At 37.3% G+C, this 19,973-nt stretch overlaps 1 protein-coding gene across 1 annotated transcript; it reads left to right on the forward strand.

Moving 5' to 3' along the window:
- The first annotated feature begins 13,617 nt into the window (after window positions 1-13,617).
- LOC134678751 (ADP,ATP carrier protein 2-like) lies at window positions 13,618-19,017 on the forward strand. The gene is made up of 6 exons (XM_063537446.1): window positions 13,618-13,813; window positions 14,613-14,736; window positions 15,387-15,524; window positions 16,512-16,652; window positions 17,706-17,796; window positions 18,754-19,017. Exons 1-6 carry the CDS (start codon window positions 13,618-13,620, stop codon window positions 18,994-18,996), a joined length of 933 nt encoding a protein of 310 aa, XP_063393516.1. The 3' UTR covers window positions 18,997-19,017.
- Window positions 19,018-19,973: the final 956 nt, after the last annotated feature.

The following is a 19,973-nucleotide window of genomic DNA, read 5'->3' on the forward strand; positions in this document are numbered from 1 at the left end:
TGTGCAACATGGGGCGTAAGTTGAATATTGCAAACGAGAGTAAGTTAAATCGCGACGGCTTGCCGGAGCGATTTATAGACTCGAGTTTGCGATATTATTACGCCCCGAGTTACACACAATGTTTTTCATCACACTTGCGATACAAAAATTAAGTATAACTAGACAAAAAACTGCAATTCCACATTTACTGAGCGAGTGTGATGAAAACAATATTAGTTTATCTTGGGTAAAATAATAACCCTGTTTTTGTCCCGACTTAATACAGATATGTACCTATTTTGTGATACTTATTTCTTACGTAATTAAATGAGTGAAATATCGATAAATAATTACATTTTAAAAATACCACTAACCTTAATTTAGGATGTTTGTTGATATAGAATGTCCTTAGAGGTGTGGATCGAATCGAAAACTAAACAAAAATCGAGGAAGTAACGCCCTTTGGTCACCTTATAAAATCATCCTGAGATTTCCGATAGCTTTTTGTAACTTTTGTAACTCTTGTAACTTTCCGTAACTTGCATATTACAGGTTGCCCCTAAAACCAACGTCAAGACTTAAAGGGCTTATAGCACAGCTGATGAGAATGAAATGGTGATGAAACTCTCATTTTTGTTTAGGTATCGGCACTTTTATAAGAATATGTCCCCGCCCTCTTTTTATAACAAAAAACCGAGCAAACGGGCATTTTTGTGCAACAGTGTTCACGCGCGCGTCTGGACTCGGTCTAGTGAAAAATCCAAGTGCAACTAGTTTTATTACCCGCGCTAGATTAAATTGACGCGCTAATCTTGTACCTCGGCAGAGGGGAAATAGTGCGAATGCCGCCTCCCTTCCGTGTTGCTCGAACGGTATATCCAATGAGCGTCAAACAAATGAAATAATATTTTTCTAAATGGTACCCTGTGAAAAATTCTACTGTATATACTGGATGTAATATTAGACTTTATTTTCTTAGCAGAGCGCAATGCAGGAACTGAATGAGTGTGATACTAAGTATGTAAGTAAATGTGTTACAAATAATAGCTCTTGCTTCCTCAAAAATGAGGTATTACTCATTGAGGTAAGACAGTTTTTTTTAACACAAAAATGAGTTAAACTCGTTTTATATTTGTATATGAGGTTTATGAGTGAGCACTTATCAATGTTATTAGTTAATTAATTATACAAATTTTAGTGGATGTTGCCATAAAGATAAACTTATAGCTATTATGTATATTGTTGTATGTTAGAGTATTTTAAGTACTTTAATATGATTTGGGATTATTCCAAAGATGTTTACTTGAAATAGATAAATTAAATGCAAATTGTAGTAAACCCCTGTAAAAATTGAACTTTTTTTTTAACTGCGCGTTCATTGCAAATTGTAGTACTTACCTAAACCCCTCTAAAATTTGAACTTCCTTTTTTAACTGCGCGTTTATCTAAGACACCTACGCTCACATCTATAAAGCAACCAAGGCACAGAAAAAGAAAAGTCTGTACTTTGTCCGTGTATGTGTGTGTGTTGTGTCTAAAGCATTGCTTTTTAACGGCGAAGGTACTCTAAGTAGGTGCTCGGGGTACACACAGTTTGACATAACGTACGTCTTATAAAATTGTACAGCTTGGCAAAAAAGAGATATATAATCAAACTTAGCAACATCCTATTGTTTTTCTATAGCTGTCTATATCCTAAGTAAAGTTAGACCGTAAAAAGTCTGCAGCGATTTTGATAGCCCACGCAGTGCAAGTGTCACTTTAAACGTCAAAGTTCTATGAAATTATGACGTATAAGTAACACTTACACTGCGTCATCCGCTGCAGACTTTTATTGGTGCGACTATACTAAAGCCCACTTGCACCATTCCACTATCCCGGGGTTAAACGGTTAACCCAGTGTCAAATTGTACTGGTCACCATGGCTATTCCAGGTTTAAGCGGCTAACCCCGGGTTGGAGGGATGGTGGCGCTAAGGTGTGCAATAAAGAGTATTCTATCAATTCTATGGATATTGCTGATTTTGCTTTTATACAGGGTGGAAAGATAAGTCGGGCCCTGGAGGGAAACTACTTTAAATCCTTAAGCTGGCTCATTTTACTTAAAGGAGACATTCCTTTATTTTTAAAAAGAAACAAAACTGCATTCAAAGATTTTTTCTTTTTTTCCACATTTTGGCTTGTCTAAAAAAATCTTAAGTACTAAATATTAGATTTTATGGATATTTTATACGACAGACGAGTGTAAGACCTAATGTTTCTTGGAGAAATGTTATCATTAACATTAACTGTATCGACTCGTAGAATAAAATTGCGAGCTTTTATTTTTTGGAATTTTTAGTCGGTTCGAGTCCCGGCGAGGCAAGCGAGTTTTAGAAAATCTTTGAATGCAGTTTTGTTTCTTTTTAAAAATAAAGGAATGTCTCCTTTAAGTAAAATGAGCCAGCTTAAGGATTTAAGGTAGTTTCCCTCCAGGGCCCGACTTATCTTTCCACCCTGTATATGAGTCAATTCCTTATATCTATGAAATGTGTTGCAAGCTTACATTTTTAATTCAATTCAGGATTGTTGGAATAATACCAAAGCATCGTTTTTAGAGTTTATAAGAACAATACAAAGACATATTAGTGAGTACATGTAGTACTATATCCGGTGAGCGCTCTGAATGAGACTTCCGATATTATTAATTAGTATATTAACAATATTTTTCTATGTATGTCATTATTTTTATCATTTGGACCCAAGCAATTTGCTGTAACTTGTACTTTTACTTTATTAATGTGATATATGTTACCGGAGGTTGTCATATGTCAGCGTTATTATGAAATTTAAGCCTTGCGTCATGTATAATGGCTCCTCTACACGAATAGCGTTTTTTTACACTTCATAAAAATAATATAAAACACAATACAACAATTTCAATAGATTTAGGGAAGTATTCAATTTTTTTTTGTTTATTTTAATGGGTGCTACACCGCTGGGTAAAGGCCTCTCCCCTTGATCTCTACAACTTCAATTGTTGTGCTTTTTCCGGCCTGTTACTGATGAAGGTGTGTAATGGTTCCTCTACACGATGGGCCAACGCCGGCCACTCCAAGGGACGCAGCCATGCGGTAGAATGAGATAGCAATATCACTTGCCCCCTCTAACGCATTAATGCGTCCCTTGGAGTGGCCGGCGTTGGCCCATCGCGTAGAAGAGTCATAAGTCGTCCCGCCATCTTCGTCTGGGCCTGCCACGTCCGCGCTTCTTTTGTGGCATCCACTTGGTGGCTACACTAGCCCTATCCTACCTACTCGGATGCATGCGGCAAACGTGACCCGCCCAGTCCCACTTCAACGTTTATTGGAGCGCAGTGTAGTGTTTCGGATGCAAATGCGTATTGAGTATTCAAATTATTAAATAATTCTTCGTCCTCGACACGACGTCGATACTGTCGCACACTTTTCACCAAGGTGTGTAACGGCAACTAGGGCATACACGGTGTAACATGAGGAAACCGAGTAATTTTAACCACGCATTTCTGAGCCCAAAAAAAGGAAAAAATGTAATATATGTTTAGGTCAATTTCGCCAAAAAAAAAATTTTTTTGTTTCGTTTTATAAATTTTTTGAATGTATTTGTACATAAAAACAAAATGTTATTGGTAAACTTGTCACTTAAAATTTATTTTTAATTTAATTTTAAACATACTTTTTGCAAAGTGTTACTTGTCACTTTTTGACATCTATCAATAAGGATATATATATATATAACAAGCAAATCTTGTCAGTAGCAATGTAAAGCAAACTAAAGTAGGGCAACACTCAAAGAGTAGTATTGCGCTAAGAAAAGCAGCAATGTACAATGTACATCGAAACAAAACTTTTTTTTGCGCTGAGCGCGCCTTGTCACGTACGTCAATTCAAATTGTCACTCGCGGATTCTCTATTGAAAATGTTTGAAATTGTTATTAATACGTATGGACGGATGATTTAAAAGCAGTGTGTGATGTTGATAAAAATGATTAACTAATTTGAAGATCTCAAAATCAAAATTGTAAGTGGACTATGCCGTTAAACAAGAATGTGTGAATAAAATCATTGCTTCAGCAGGTAGATGTCATACTGGATTTTCATATTTTATTAGATTTCTCAGTTGGCACTGTAGGCATTGTAGGCGCCTTAGCAATTAAGCACAGTCTTATTTAATATATTGGTATTTAATGGTGACACAGCAGAAATATCTCTTGAAATAGAATCGATTCAGAATGTAAACATTGTAAACCATTTGTAAACAAACAAGATGATGGCTGTCATTCGCGATCCACATTCCACAGATAAAACACAGATGACACGCGATTTTCGAATTATTAGAACACAGTGTTGCTACTCCGCGATTTTTCAAATTTGCCGCCGTTTGCTACTGACAAGATTTGCTTGACCCAGTATAGCAGCAACATCACCATCAAAAAGGCCTTTTACACTATGTAACAATAAAAACTTGTTTTTTTTTTATTAATAGTATCTCTGAAACTAGGCGAATTTCAAAAAAGTTTATACGACATTTATGTCTCTAAATATGATCAGGAATACGCTGTTAAAATTATTCGGTGTACTCATGTTACACCGTGTATATGGTTCTGGGCCTAGTTGGACAGTCAATAAAGTCAAATACCCTATAGCCGATTTTGTGATTAATAATATACCTAGTATAAATAAATAAATAAAATTGTCATCTTCCGTCCATTTGGGTAAGCAAAGATAAGAATTATTAATAGTAGAAGAAATTTAAAATGTAAGAATACATTTTGTGCTTTGAATTTGACAGCTGAAGTAGATGACACGGTTCGCCTAGGTATAGTCAGGGGCAGAAATTGCTAAGTGGGCGAGGCCTGGTGTTCAAAATTACCTTGACACGCACTTAAAAATAAAGTCACGTGAAGATCATAATATAATGAACACCTGGTCCGCATAGCTAGTTCTACTGCTGACTGTACAAGTGTACAGTACATTATCAAAAGTGCCATCTAATTGAGCTGCAAATTTAGGAGCACGGGTCTTTCTTAGACTTTACACATCTTATAAAATCGATGTGTCTTTGCTTGTATGTACAATCAGCAGCAATAGTTGCTAAGCGGGCGAAGTTATCAAAATTATCTTGACGCGACTTTATTTTTAAGAGAAAACGGCCCGATTCAATCTTTAAGATACTTACGTCAAGGTAATTTTGAACACCTCGTCGTAGCAACTTCTGGCGCTGACTGTATATACATATATGTATAGATAGGCATATTGTAGATAAATAAATAAAATAATAAAGAAATGTAAATAACTCTATTCTATGCTAAATAAATTATAAAACTTGTATAATCAAAATAATCCTTTGAAAATAACTCAAAATATATTACTAACGTAAAATGTGTGTTTTGTAAATAATAACTATTAATATATAGATAAATATAATGTTACCACTCTTTGCTACTTTTCGGGCAGTATACAAAAACTGTCACTAAAGATGTGGCAAACTGAGCCCTGCAAAGTGCAACATTCTTAGTGTAAAAAAATACTAAATAATAATCCTAGTAATATAATATTACGTATACGTGTATAGTAGTATAATATTACGTAGCCTAAAGGTTGACTGATGATTAATTCTGTAGATTCTATGTGTAGGCAAATAAATAAATTACCTATTTAATGTAAAAAGTTATAATATAAAACGCACGCACAAAAATCCCTCCCCATCACTGAGTAGAAAGTATTATTTAAATACATAGTTACTTATTTGTTTTACAAGGGGGCATAGTTGTTGCTTAACCGCTTGTATGTACCTATATTGATACCAGAGCAAACGAATGAATCCAAAATTAAACCACGAGCGTAGCGAGTGGTTCGAAAAGTGGAATCTTGGGCGTTGCGAGGGATTCAAAGCACGAGGGTTTAACATTTTGGCCCCGAGTGAAACACAAAATTTTTCTCCACACCGACCCGAAGAAAATATTAAGGTCAATGTGGCTAATTGCGTCATAGGGGCTATTCCGTCCAATAGCGTTCTTCTCGAACAACGAACAAGATTGATAATTTCATCGACGAATCAGAACTTTTACTTTCAGCAATCAAAAGCAAACGGTTTATTTTTCCTACAGTCATTTTCTAAAATCAAACCAAATCAAATCCAAATGAACGTTGTTAAATATTTAGGTATCTTTCAAAATCACCATTTAAACGGCAATTCTACCAGCGCACATAAAGAAATAACTCAAAATTTGTATCAATTTTTGAACAATCATGATAATCAATTCAAATAAAATCAATTCAAATAAAATAAAATTTTATAAAATCAACGCTTAAGGGGGGGAAATGGGGGGGAGAAAGTTTGTATGGAGAAAAATAAAAACAACAAATTTGTACCAAAAAAGGGCAAAAACGCATGGAAAAATTATTAAAACATAATATTAAAACTTTTAAAATGTCAAATTCAGTGTTTTAGTAAACATTTTTAATCTTTGACTTTGAGCATAGTTCCATTTGTATGGAAATCGTTACCGCCACGCGCTATAACGTATTTTTTTTTTTACAAAAAAAATGTATGAATGCCTACTATAAAGTGATATATTCCAGAATAAAGAATACATGGGCTACATCGTCCAATTTTTTATTTAGTGCAAATCGCCACACTGTGATTGTAACATCCAAAATTGTCACAAAAAATGACATAACATTTTCATGTTTTGTACAAAAATATTTTTTTTTGTATGGAAAGGCATAATAATTATTTCAAAAATGAATTCCTCGTCCCTAATTTATACGAAAATGATATATAACTTGCCCTAATTGCTAAGACTAGGAAGGAATATAGCATAGATTGGACCTGGGGAGCCGACTCTTTCACCCCCCCTTTTTGGGGGGTCTGCATGGTACGATCTCCTGTCTACCGGGCCAGATCAACTTTGTTTGACCTAAGGAACAATCATGCCAAGCGGCATCGCCTGAGACTAAAGTGCATGCTAAATGACCTTACTGACCCTACTAAGAGAGACTTTACCAGCTGGTGTGGTGAAAACAAATGTTTAATTTTTATTATTTTCATCAAATATGTGAAGGAGTAAAAAATATCCATTTCATGTATTTACCTACCCTTCACAGGCATTTTTTTATTATGGAAATTGGTAGCATAATATATATGTGATTCAGCCCATGGCAATTTATTATATTTCTCTATGAAAGTGTAAAAAAAACGAATCTATGTACATATTTTTTATGACGCGTGACGTCTCCTGTTGGGTATTTTATTAATTTTAAAACGGATCAAACTTAGAAAAGTTTTAGTCAGTTATTATTTTATATGTTTAGTTAATTGCTATTCCTGATATGCAAAACTTGATGAAATATCTAGGTAATAACTGGCCTGACGACAAATTATGAAATCCCTTTTAATATTGTCGGTACACTTCGTTCCGAAAAACACAATATTTCAGCTGTAGGTACCTACTCATAAGATTTAACATAAGTAATTGCATTTTTATAGCTAGTTTAAACCTCGCACGAAAACGCCTCGCACGCCATTTGTGACGTCATGATTTTATTGGTGGTACTGTTGTAGACATTGTTAACATACTTACAGTTACGAATTTTCCCTTGAATTCGAATGATATTGTTAATTCAGCACCATATATTACGATTAGGGATGATAAATACATTACAAAAATTTATCACAATAAGCCATTTTATACAAAAACTGAACAAAGATGAATTATTTTGATACATGTAAATTTTGAGTGAAAATCATCGAGCGCCAGTTTTACTTTATAATTTTTCATTTTTTCTGGTTACGACAGCCAACACGGCAATGGTAGTTCCATTTAGCCAAATAATTAAAAAAGTTTTTTAGTGAAATATCGTATTATTTAGTATTTTATTTATACAATAACAAATAAATATTTACTTTATATCGTGTAATAATATTTTTTGGACTTAATAAATGTTTAGTGGCGAAATAATATTTTTTATTGAAACTCCAAACTCTTTGGTGAGGACGTATGTATTACGTTAAATGAGGATGTCTATGCTGCTCTAAGAAATATGTCATGGATTAATGACGTCAATCCTTAATCCAAATGGCCCATTTGAGAATTTTGCACATTTATTTTATTGAATATATTAATTAATCCTAATGTTTATACTGAGATTGGGCCATTTATAGAATCATATGTTACTTTGAAACAATTAATTCCATGATTCTTACTGCTATCAGGCCAATTGGAATTGATTGTGGGTAGAAAAATTAATACAATTTTGTTCAGGCAAGGCTTCTATTATCAAATTAAGGCAAATCTAATATTATTTTATAATTTAATAATAATTCAGCCTATATACATAATTATGTTCCACTGCTGGAGCGAGAGGGTTATTATATTAGATTTAATTCTGCGTGAATTATTTTTATTAGTACAAAACTTGGTTGATGCGAATCGAAAAATTATTACGTATTTCTTTATTAGGTACCATTATTATTCGTCAACCAAAAAGCCTCTTCATAATGCTTAAATTTATAATTTAGATTAAGATTAAGTTATTATATTATTTACGTAATAATACAACCAGGTGTAAATATTTTTAAACAGTTTTAAGGAACGACATATTGTACTTACCTACTTACCTCCTGTTATTTGTTGTTAATATTCTAGTTGTTATCAATTATCATTAATAAATGTATATAAAATATTGGTGAAATTGGTGGTTCTTTTTCCTGAATTTTTAAAACAGTGTTATTTATTTACTTTAAAACTATTTTACGTATACATATACCTAACTCTGTTTATTGTGAATTGAATGAACATCAATTTCTTGGTATGATTATTATTTATTATATTTTTATTTTAGGTACCTACAAGTTATTTTACTTGGGCGAAGTTGGACACCAACTTCGTAAAATAGAAATTATTGCACTTTAGCGCCTGTCAAATTAAATTCGTGACTGCTTGTAACGTAGTACATTTTTCTAAATTTAAAATAAGTATTTTGGGTCGATTGATAATTAAAAGCAAAATACCTCTTCTAATTTCAACGTTTTTAACGGTGTCCAAAACAAACCACATTGATTGCACTTCTATGCATAATCTGTTGCATTGTGCATCTGACATCTCGATGCTTATCTGTTGTCGGGGTTGTCATATGACTAAAAATAATTAAAACTTGAGATATTTATGTTGTCACTCCAGGAAAACTTTGTATGAATTAGGTATGATTTATTAGATAAAAAACAATTTTGATTTAAAACAAAACATAGAAATTACAGACTTACAAAGTGGCTCTGGAATGAAACAATATTAGATTAGGTAAATGGTAAAAATATATTTCTTAGGCTCAGGAGTGATATTGTCTAAATAATTCAGACAGAATTTTCGTGGGATTTGTGTCTTCAAGGGACTGCCACCCTACCTTTGTTAGGGCTCTCAGGGACTCCATATTGAAGGAGATCATTCGAGAATGATATGCACATTTGATTCGGGACCCCCTCTGGGGATACCTACTCGCTCGCAAGAGCCCAATTTGTGGGAAGACCACACTTTCGGCATGGTGGTCTGAAAGATGGAAACGGCTTGAGTCCTTCGGAAGCTCCACTGAGTGAGTAGAAATTAAATTTCGTGGTGATCAACTCCACAATGGCGCGAAACGTTGTGGGTTTGTTCTTAACCAGATTTTGGTTCTTTGCAGAGAGACTCCTGCTCGAGGGAAGGGAGCGCTCCGCCAGAAGTTTTAGCAGCTTCCAGTGCGGTGAGCCAAATTTCCAATTGTTTCATCTCTTTTCTAGCGGCCATAAAGGGCGTCGGTTAATATAACCTTTTTCTCGGTTTTCAGGAGCCGGGATTTATTCATTCATTTATTATTTCAATCATTGAGAAATTTATCTCAAAAGCTTCAAAGATCTTAGAAGTCAATTTAGTTTTGGAGACCTCCTGGTGCGAGGAATTTAAGCACGCCATCTGCCTCTGCCACGTCATTTTGGTACCACGTGCGCGGCCCCTGAGCTCTACGTCTCCGCTCAGCATCTAGCTTCACTGGGGAAAGCAGCCTGTCACCCCGCTGCATCTGAGGAACGTTTAAATTCTGAGGTCGGTCCTTTCCATGATTTAATTTAGTAGGGAATCAGCGCCTGCTGCAAAATTAGAGTAAATTTAGAATTTTGAGCAACCACTAAAGTAAGATAAAGACATTTGAAAATCCTGGTACATAGTATTTAGTATAAAAATAAATTAGCTCTTAAAATAAGTAGAATTCTGTGTGAAGCTTTATTCTGGACCTGTTAAGCGGCCCAGCTGTCCACTGAGCTAAGTTCTAAAATTAGGTGTCGTCAAATCAAGTTAAAGGTTCACACAGAGTCGCAGGTTAGGATTAAATCACAAACTTACCACTGGCAAGATCTTAGGTTTAATAAAGTTTCTATAATATAATTTGTGTTCGCTTTTTCATCTCCCAAATTAGGTTCCTCTAGCAAGCAATTTTAGACACCACATTTTTACTAAGTATTAAATTCATTTTTTTGTGCTAACGTGCTATAGCTTTCTTTGAACAAGCCGGAGCTTTGCGATTTTATTTAACCCCTTTAAAAATAGCACGTTTCATGCTTCTCCTTATAAATAAATAATTACTGTGTATATCAGCTAGAAGTGCGTGCGCAATGTCCAGGATCTCCTGCCGTTGCTTGGGTTTCTTTAATTACTTAAGGGTAAAGGGATCGAAGGTCATTGGCGTAGGGTAGCCCACCCTACGCCAATGACCTTCGATCTAAATCCCTTAGTTTTCTAATGTTTTTTGTAGCTTATCGTATTAACAGCAACGGCTTTAAGCAATATAGTATCCCATATTTACTTTAAAGTTCATTGTCTTCGAGATATTTGGCATCAAAGATGAACAATTTTAGGCTAAAAAACTGGTTTTCTGGCCATAACTTTTGTGTTAATTAGTTTAAAATTAAAACCTTGGACACGATTTTCGAGACTTCAAAGACGAACCCAAATATGTAGATTTCGTACACGTAAGATCCTTCACTGCAAACTAGATACGAAAAAAGTGTATTTTTAGACAATGTTTAAAAAATTCATAAAAAAATAAGTATTAATTTTTTTCAAAATCCGGTGGACAAAACTGGAGACAAAAGATTGAAGAACCGATAACCGTTTGTCTTATAATTCTATCTGTAGTGCAAAAAAAGAAGATATGATTCAAAACTTGTCAAAAATCGATAAAAACCTCGGGTAGCCCCTTAATGGTCTCGCTACTCTATATGAAACGCCATGTACATCCAGGTATACACCAAAGCTTTATTTTCGATCAAACACTTGTAATATAAAAGGAAAAACTGCACTTGAGCCTTCAACAATTTGAATACTTAAACGGTAAAATACACATGATAACCGCAAATATATTATGTGGTTAACTTTGTATCAAATCAATCTTTTTAGGGTTCCGTACCCAAAGGGTAAAACGGGACCCTATTACTAAGACTCTGCTGTCCGTCCGTCCGTCCGTCCGTCCGTCCGTCCGTCCGTCCGTCCGTCCGTCCGTCTGTCTGTCCGTCTGTCTGTCCGTCCGTCCGTCCATCCGTCCGTCTGTTACCAGGCTGTATCTCGAACCGTGATAGCTAGACAGTTGAAATTTTCACAGATGATGTATTTCTGTTGCCGCTATAACAACAAATACTAAAAACAGAATAAAATAAAGATTTAAGTGGGGCTCCCATACAACAAACGTGATTTTTGACCGAAGTTAAGCTACGTCGGGCGGGGTCAGTACTTGGATGGGTGACCGTTTTGTTTGTTTTTTTTTTGCATTCTGGTACGGAACCCTTCGTGCGCGAGTCCGACTCGCACTTGTTTTTCACCAACTGTCATAGGCGTCATAGCATTTCTCCTTCGAAGTATGGAGTGTAGAAGTAATATACTGATATATAAATACTTATAAATACGAAAAAAGCTAATAAATGCTCTTATCGGGATTCGAACCCGGGACCTCCTGCTTCATAAGTGGGATCACTACCGACAAGGCTAGTTACCGTCAAAAATTGTTTCGCGATGCACAGTGGTTTAATGTTTTTGAGGGACACTTTTTAATATATGAAGATTGTTTTCCTTACCTCTACCTTCCATACTTCGAAGCTTGGTTTGCAGCTTATAACTACTCTTTGGTTTGCAGTGCCCGTACAGTCATAAATGAATACATTTTACTTTAATAATCGCAAGTATTATAGTTGGTCAATGGTCATGCAGATCTTGTCAGTAGTAAAAGGCGGCAGAAAAATGTAGGCGCGAAGGGATATCGTCTGATAGAAAATGTCGCGCCCTTTTCTACTGACGAGATTTGCTTGACCATCTATATACTTTGATCATAAATATCAATAATTCATTGTCTTTACATCTAATAAGCTCGGGTCACACTTATCCCATGCGTTGCGTTGCGTATTACAAGCAAAGAATATAATACTCATGACAAGTATGTTTCTAAGGATACACATTTCAGAGTTCAGAACATAAAGTCGGACCAAAAAAAGTCTGCAGCGGATTTGATAGCTCACGCAGTGCAAGTGTCATTTATACGTCATAATTTCATAGAAGTTTGACGTTTAAAATAACACTTTCAATGCGTGGGCTATCAAATCCGCTGCAGACTATTCTTGGCTCGGAGTAATTAACAACGGAGACGCCATGTCTAAAATTTTCGGTACAAAATAGTCTGTCGTTTTTTGCGGGGGAGGGGCACATCAATTGTATAGGTACGTCATGTCAGATAAACGTCAGTCCATACATATGGTTGACCATTGGCCGCCTATTTTCGACAGAGGGGAATGCCTGTTAATGGCGGCTCCATTCTTAATTACTCCGAGATTCTTGGTCTGACTCTACGTTGCGTACGTGGGATAAGTGTGTCCCTGCCTTTACATCATTATTCTAAATTCAAAGAAACCCCAAAAAAATTAAACCACTTGAAAGAAAATTTGACAGAAAGTCGCACGTCTTTTGTAACAAAGTCTCAAAGTCAATCAAAAGTCAATTTGTTATAAAAATTATCTTATTTCACAACAGAAAACTGCAAAATTTTGTTAAGAGTTGTGAATTTGAATACTAGAAGATGGATGATCAAAATAACATTGGAATAGTGTGATCAAGAGTTAGTAAGTGATGCTTAATTACCTACTTAACTTCTTCTACCTACTTCTTGTGAAGAATGGGAATTCATTTTAATTAATATAGACTAGTCTGTACGGAAAGAAAAGAGTCGTGGAAGGTACCTATACATATTTTCCACGACTCTATCACAACGACGACGATTATTAGACTCTATCCTAATGGTTAATCATATACAATAAGTATATGTTGTACTCGGTTAGTCTTAAAATTATTATGGTACGGTCGCGTTTTTATCGCCTGTTGAGTTTTGTCAGTTTCATACTTGTTAAAACATGTCAGTCATGGTGACAGCCGATAAAAATGAAACCATAACCAATATTATAGTACCGTCGAGCTGATCTGATGATGGAGACAGGGGGTGGCTAGGAATTTAACTCTGTGATAAAACAACAAATGTGTTTTTTTGCCAAAAACTTTGATTATACATAATATCGTCCTTTCAGGCTAGTGTATAAAGTAGATACAAGCACCATGGGTGACAAAGGTAAAGAAGGTAAAGGTAAAAAAGAAAAAGAAACTGGTACCGCGGCGTTCATAAAAGACTTTGTCGCTGGTGGGGTATCAGCAGCGGTGTCGAAGACAGCTATGGCTCCGATTGAGCGGGTGAAGCTGCTGTTGCAGGTGCAGCACATCTCCAAGCAGATTGCGGAGAAGGATCGTTACAAAGGTCAATATTTCAATACTAAATTAGAAATTTACTTTACTGTCCTGTATCCCCTAGATGGGCCCGAGGGAGTCCACAGCCAGGGCTATCTTAAACTATCCTGGGGCCCTTGGGCACATAAGAAGGTATCGTCTTGGGTCGTCCCCTTCGTTTTTCGTCAAGTTCTTAAATTAGTCCTATTCTGCTTTCATCACTCATGCTACATTCGTCACAATCGTCAGTGGCTTTCAATGTAGAATGAGTGACGAAAGTAGAATAGGACTAATTTAAGAAATTGACGAAAAACGAATGGGACGACCCAAGACGATACCCATAAGAATTTAGGCCATTTTGGAAAGTAAGGAAAGCGAATAAAACTAACATTTTTCTATTATGATCTTCTATTTATTATGTTATGGGTAATTAAATATACTGTTACTGTCCTTCGGGCCCCCTGAGGATGGAGGCCCTGGGCACGGGCCCCGTGTGGCTTATGGTAAAGACGGTACTGTCCACAGTGTGACGTTATCTGAATCGATCTTGAGCATCGTGCTTGAGTTCGCTTCAAGTCTTGAAAATAGTCTGCATAGCCAATTAGCCAGGTCTGCTTTGGACGGCAACGTTTTCGCTTTTCTTTGGGACTAGCCTAGGGATTCACGCAGTACTGTTGCGTCAGTACTGTTGGTCGTCAGCTTTCTGCTGTCAGCGTTATTATAAAACTCTTCAAGAACATCCTAAATCATCAGCGCAGACGCTCAGCGTGGCACTAAAACCATCCTTAATGTTTTAAAAGCACGCAGTGAATGTGACATTCTCCCTACAGGTATAATGGACGCTTTGGTCCGTATCCCTAAAGAGCAGGGCCTCGCCGCCTTTTGGCGTGGGAACCTCGCCAACGTCATCCGGTACTTCCCCACGCAGGCGCTCAACTTCGCCTTCAAGGATAAGTATGTTTACATTGTTTACTAATAATCATCAATGCTGTAGCGGCACTGTGAGCTGTGGACCTAGCGAGTCTATCAACCCCCATAGCTCCACCGTTTTAAAACATTTAAAAAACTTAATCGGCAAAAACTGCTCAGAATAAAATTTGCCGAGAGTCGGTTGAGAAATCGACCTGTAGAAAACGGTATCGTCTTGGGTCGTCCCATTCGTTTTTCGTCAAGTTCTTAAATTAGTCCTATTCTGCTTTCGTCACTCATTCTACATTGAAAGCCAGTGACGACTGTGACGCATGTAGAATGAGTGACGAAAGCAGAATAGGACTAATTTAAGAACTTGACGAAAAACGAATGGGACGACTGAAGACGATACCTAGAAAACAGCTGAGGGTCTTTCTCTCTCTCTCTGTCGCACTTATAAATTCGTACGTAAGTGTGACAGAGAGGCAACACGTCGAACGTGGTTCGTGGTTGGCTCTCAGGACACGAACGCATTTTTGTCAAAGCAAAAACGGAGACTCAGGGCCCGTGCCGCACTCGGTTAGCCAATTATAAATGCAAAATCAAGTCATCTGTCAGTCTTCGATTAAATTTGGACAATTTGGTGTAGAGACAATTTGAGTCTAGGGGAAATTATCATGTGACATCTTCCATAGGTACAAGAACCTGTTCTTGGCCGGTATAGACAAGAACAAGAATTTCTGGAAACATTTCGCCGGGAACTTAGCTTCGGGAGGCGCCGCTGGCGCGACTTCTCTGTGCTTTGTCTACCCTCTGGATTACGCTAGGACCAGGTTTGTACAACGACTATAATCAAATTATTTTATTAAATATCGACCAATCTCTCTCGCTATACCGTTATTCCGTACCTACTGCTCGCTCTTGGAAGTATGGTTAAAGACTCTTAGGGGCTGTCCATAAATGACGTCATCTGTTTTTGATGATTTCATCCAAAAATAATACTCCGATTTCCTCCTACTTCATGGTACCATCATCCGATGTCCAGATTACATTGAAATGACGTAATTTATGAATAGCCCCTTAAGGCCACTTGCAACATCGGACTAACCCGAGGTTAACCGGTTAAACCTAAAGCCAAGTGTCAAATTGTACTGGTAACCATGATAACTTTGCAAGTGGCCCTTAGCCTCACGATACAGTCGAGAAATTACGACCGATATGACGTCTGCCGCGAATTTAGAAGACGCAGCCGGCCTAGCCAAGGTTACAATCGCTATCGCTTCGACAACGAAAACCATTATGTCTCTCTATCACACTTCCATATTAGTGCGACAGTGACAGTTGCGTGTCGATCGCTACGGAGCGTTAGAGATCGGCATCTTGGCTACGCGGCCTGGTCCGAACCCAGGTCTTTCGTAAAGTTATCTATTTCAGTTTAGGTTCACCTCAACTCTAACTTTTTTTGCCACTACCCTTAACCAGGGGTGCGAAACTCTTGACTTCAGCTAAACCCGGCTCCGCTCGACTCAGCATTGCTCCGAGCAATTATTAGGGTTGGCATCACTTGACTTTCTTTTGCGTGCACGACCACAGATAAGATAATCACTTGAATTTTGATAGCCCTAAACAACCGAAAGGGAGAGTGCCATATATTAGAAAGGGATAGCATGATTCGACCCTGAACCGCTGTCAAACTTCGGTTTTGTAGGAAGTTTCCTTTCTGTACGGCAGTACTATTATTTATTCTGTGCCTTAACTTTCAGACTAGCAATAGGGTCTGAATCAGATTTTCTAACATATACTTTGCAATTCACCGCCAGGTTAGGAGCGGATATTGGCAAAGGCAAGGATAAGGAGTTTAACGGTCTCATCGACTGTCTGGCAAAGACCGTGAAATCTGATGGACCGCTCGGTCTGTACAGAGGGTTCATTGTCTCTGTCCAGGGCATCATTATATACAGGTATTTTTTTTTATTAAAAACTAATCGGCGATTGGCTCTAATCACACCTCATGGAAAGTGAAGACAGAGCCTAAGATGGAGCTCACCGGTTCAGTAATAGCCCATTCACTCTAACTTTAAAGAGACCGAGGTTATTTCTCAGGGAATACAGATGACGGGAGCGCATTCCATTCCTTAGCCGTCCTTACCAAAAAAGACGAGGCAAATCGTTTTGTGCGGTCAAATGGAATATTAACCACGAACGGGTGCATTCGCTCCCCGCGCCTGGACGTCCGATGATCGAAAGGGGATGGTGGGATCAGGTCATGCAGCTCTTGTGCGCACTCTCCAGAATTATATATATTTCCAGACTTCGTCTGCTTATAACTTCGAGCAACACTGGCTTCCGACATGCTGGAAGGGAGGACCCCAAGCGATACCTTTCCGTACAAATCATTCTGTCATTTTTTGCACACAGTCGAACTTCTCACTCACTACATACAAAATCCAATTTGCAAGTAATGACGACACAAATACATAGAAAATGACACACGTCAAAGACAAATCTTGCACGCTTATGCTTCGGCAGAGGTGTTAGTGGTGTTACTCGAAGGCGAGCATTGCATGTGTCGCTTAACTTCAAACCCGGGTAAATCCATTCGACCCTCTCAACAAATATCTACCCTATTACCTTATCTTAATACCAAAATCGCATAATCTGACAGATGGATTTACCCGTGTTTGAAGTTAAGCGACTCATATATGCACTACATAACAATAATAACTAGATGTTTTTTTATTCGTATTAACTCTGTAACTAGGCGAATTTCAAAAAAGTTTATAACTAAGACATTTTTGTCTCTAAATATGACCAGGCCCACTGTTAAAATTATTCGGTTTCCTCATGTTACACCGTGTATAACCCTTAGCCTGGTCCCTTACTAGTCTTACTACCTAGAACTTAATTTTAGCACATGGACGCTGGTTTTGCATTCTTGGGAGGCAAGCAAAGCTCCGGCTTTTTGAGAACAGTTTTAATGTGTTATCTTTTTAATGTAATCTCTGTCTGTACAGAGCCGCCTACTTCGGGTTTTATGACACGGCCCGCGGCCTCCTGCCCGACCCTAAGAACACCCCGCTCCTTCTATCCTGGTTTATTGCGCAGGTACGTAAATATTAGAGGTGCACCGGATATTCGGTTACTATCCGGTATCCGGCCTATCAGGACATTATTTTAATATCTAATATAATAACTTATTATCCGGCCGGATACCATATATATACTAACCTACTATCCGGCAGGATACCGGATAGTAACATTGCTTGATTTCGGAGTAAACAAATTGGATTTAAGAAACAGTCACGGTGTTAATCGTACTTGTTCATTATTTTAAAACAATTTAAACATTCCACTGACTTGCACACGCACTCTTTTCTAACCTAGAAAAAAGAAATGTGTCCGCTCGAACGTTCACTAAGCAACAGGTGAAACCTACACAATGCGCACCTGAAAATTCCGAAATGTATGTATATTTCCACCGGCCGAATATTCGGCGGCGGGAGACCGATTGTTCGGCCGATGATCAGGCCGAATATCTGTATCCGGTATCCGGCCAAACAACTATCCGTTGCATCTCTAGTAAATATTTTTTATTAAATCATAGGCTGATCTGGCTGATCAGTCACAACAAACCACGTGACTATCATTTGGACTATACGGCACAACATTCTGCACTTACAAAAGACCACCTCGGCTTAGCCGAGACCAATCGTTTGTAGAAAACGAAACAATTTTAGTTTTACAAGTTATTTGTTTTACAAGGGGGCAAAGTTGTTGTTTAACCCATGTTTAACCGCTCGTGCTAATATTGATACCCGAGCAAGCGAAAGATTCTTCGATAAATGGATTCTTCAGCGTTGTGAGGGTTTCAAAGCAAGAGGGTTAAACAAAGGCTTTAATTGGTTTGTTATTTTCTGATTTGTTAGGAGTGGTGAATTACTATGTAGTGGCCAATAACTATAGTGCCACCCTACTAACTACCCGACGAAACTCAATACAGCTTGGACGATTTCGGAGAATGTTCCGTCTTCCTAAAGTCCGCATGTTGTTCTTTTATTACAGACGGTAACAACAGTAGCCGGTATCCTCTCGTACCCACTGGACACGGTGCGCAGACGAATGATGATGCAGTCCGGCCGGCCGGTGCACGAGCGCACTTACAAGAGCACGGCCCACTGTTGGACTGTAATACTCAAGACTGAGGGCCCCAAGGCCTTCTTCAAAGGCGCGTTCTCCAATGTCCTCAGAGGCACGGGAGGCGCTTTGGTGTTGATCCTTTATGACGAAATTAAGAAACTCCTTTAAACTCTGCGCTCCTAGTCAGGGCATTTTATTGTGCTGAACTTTTTTCTCTGAACTTATTACACAAATATATTATATATTATAACAAATATACGTCATTTTTAGAAGTCTGTTTTTAACTGCATGCTACGCACTAAAAATACAATTTTCAATTTGAAATACAATCTTCCTAGAGTTCCTAGAAATAATGTTTGGTACAAAAAATTTAATAACCCTGAAAAAGTTGTCCCTATTTGCTTTCTGAAATGTTATGTTTGACGGGTAAATCTGCCGAGCATATATTTGACATAATGTCAATTATATTACAGATGTGGTGCATAATTATTTTCCTTCATATTTTCACGGAAACGTACGAACGTGTCTTGCTATTTCAGCCAGTCTCGGTACAAAAAGTACTGACGTTGACTGAAGTAGCATGACAAACGCTTCCTAGAAAATACGGTGGAATACAATTATGCGCTACGCCTGTAGTGTTATGCGATGTGGGGCAAGTTTAAACGAAAAATGTAATACAAACATGTAAATCTAAAATATAAAATTAAAAAGACCCATTGACGATCATTTGATGTAAATAGTTTGCCCTGTGCCGTTGGGTGATATAGAGACAGCTGGTGATTTTAACAGGTGATGTTTGACTGACGTCTGATAATGCATTTTAATGTCCATGTATTATAATTTTTGTATTAGAAAGAAGAAATAAATTACATTTATTCTTGTTTTTGTTTGTTCTTGTTTCAATGGTTTTATCGTGGTTTGTTATTTAAATATTGCGAATCTTAGTAGAATAAGTGGGTCATACACATTCCTGTAGACATCGTAAAGTTTAAGAGAATCAATAGTTATTTGTACAACAAAATATCAAAGTTTGATAGCTCTTCGAGTGCTTATTTTGAGTCCCTTACTACGCTCAAGATTCTAAATTAGATTCACTCGATTAGACCTCCCATGGTGACATGATATTTTTGACTATAAAGGTCACT

The sequence above is a fragment of the Cydia fagiglandana genome, chromosome Z (genome assembly GCF_963556715.1).
Source record: "Cydia fagiglandana chromosome Z, ilCydFagi1.1, whole genome shotgun sequence".
Lineage (NCBI taxonomy): Eukaryota > Metazoa > Arthropoda > Insecta > Lepidoptera > Tortricidae > Cydia > Cydia fagiglandana.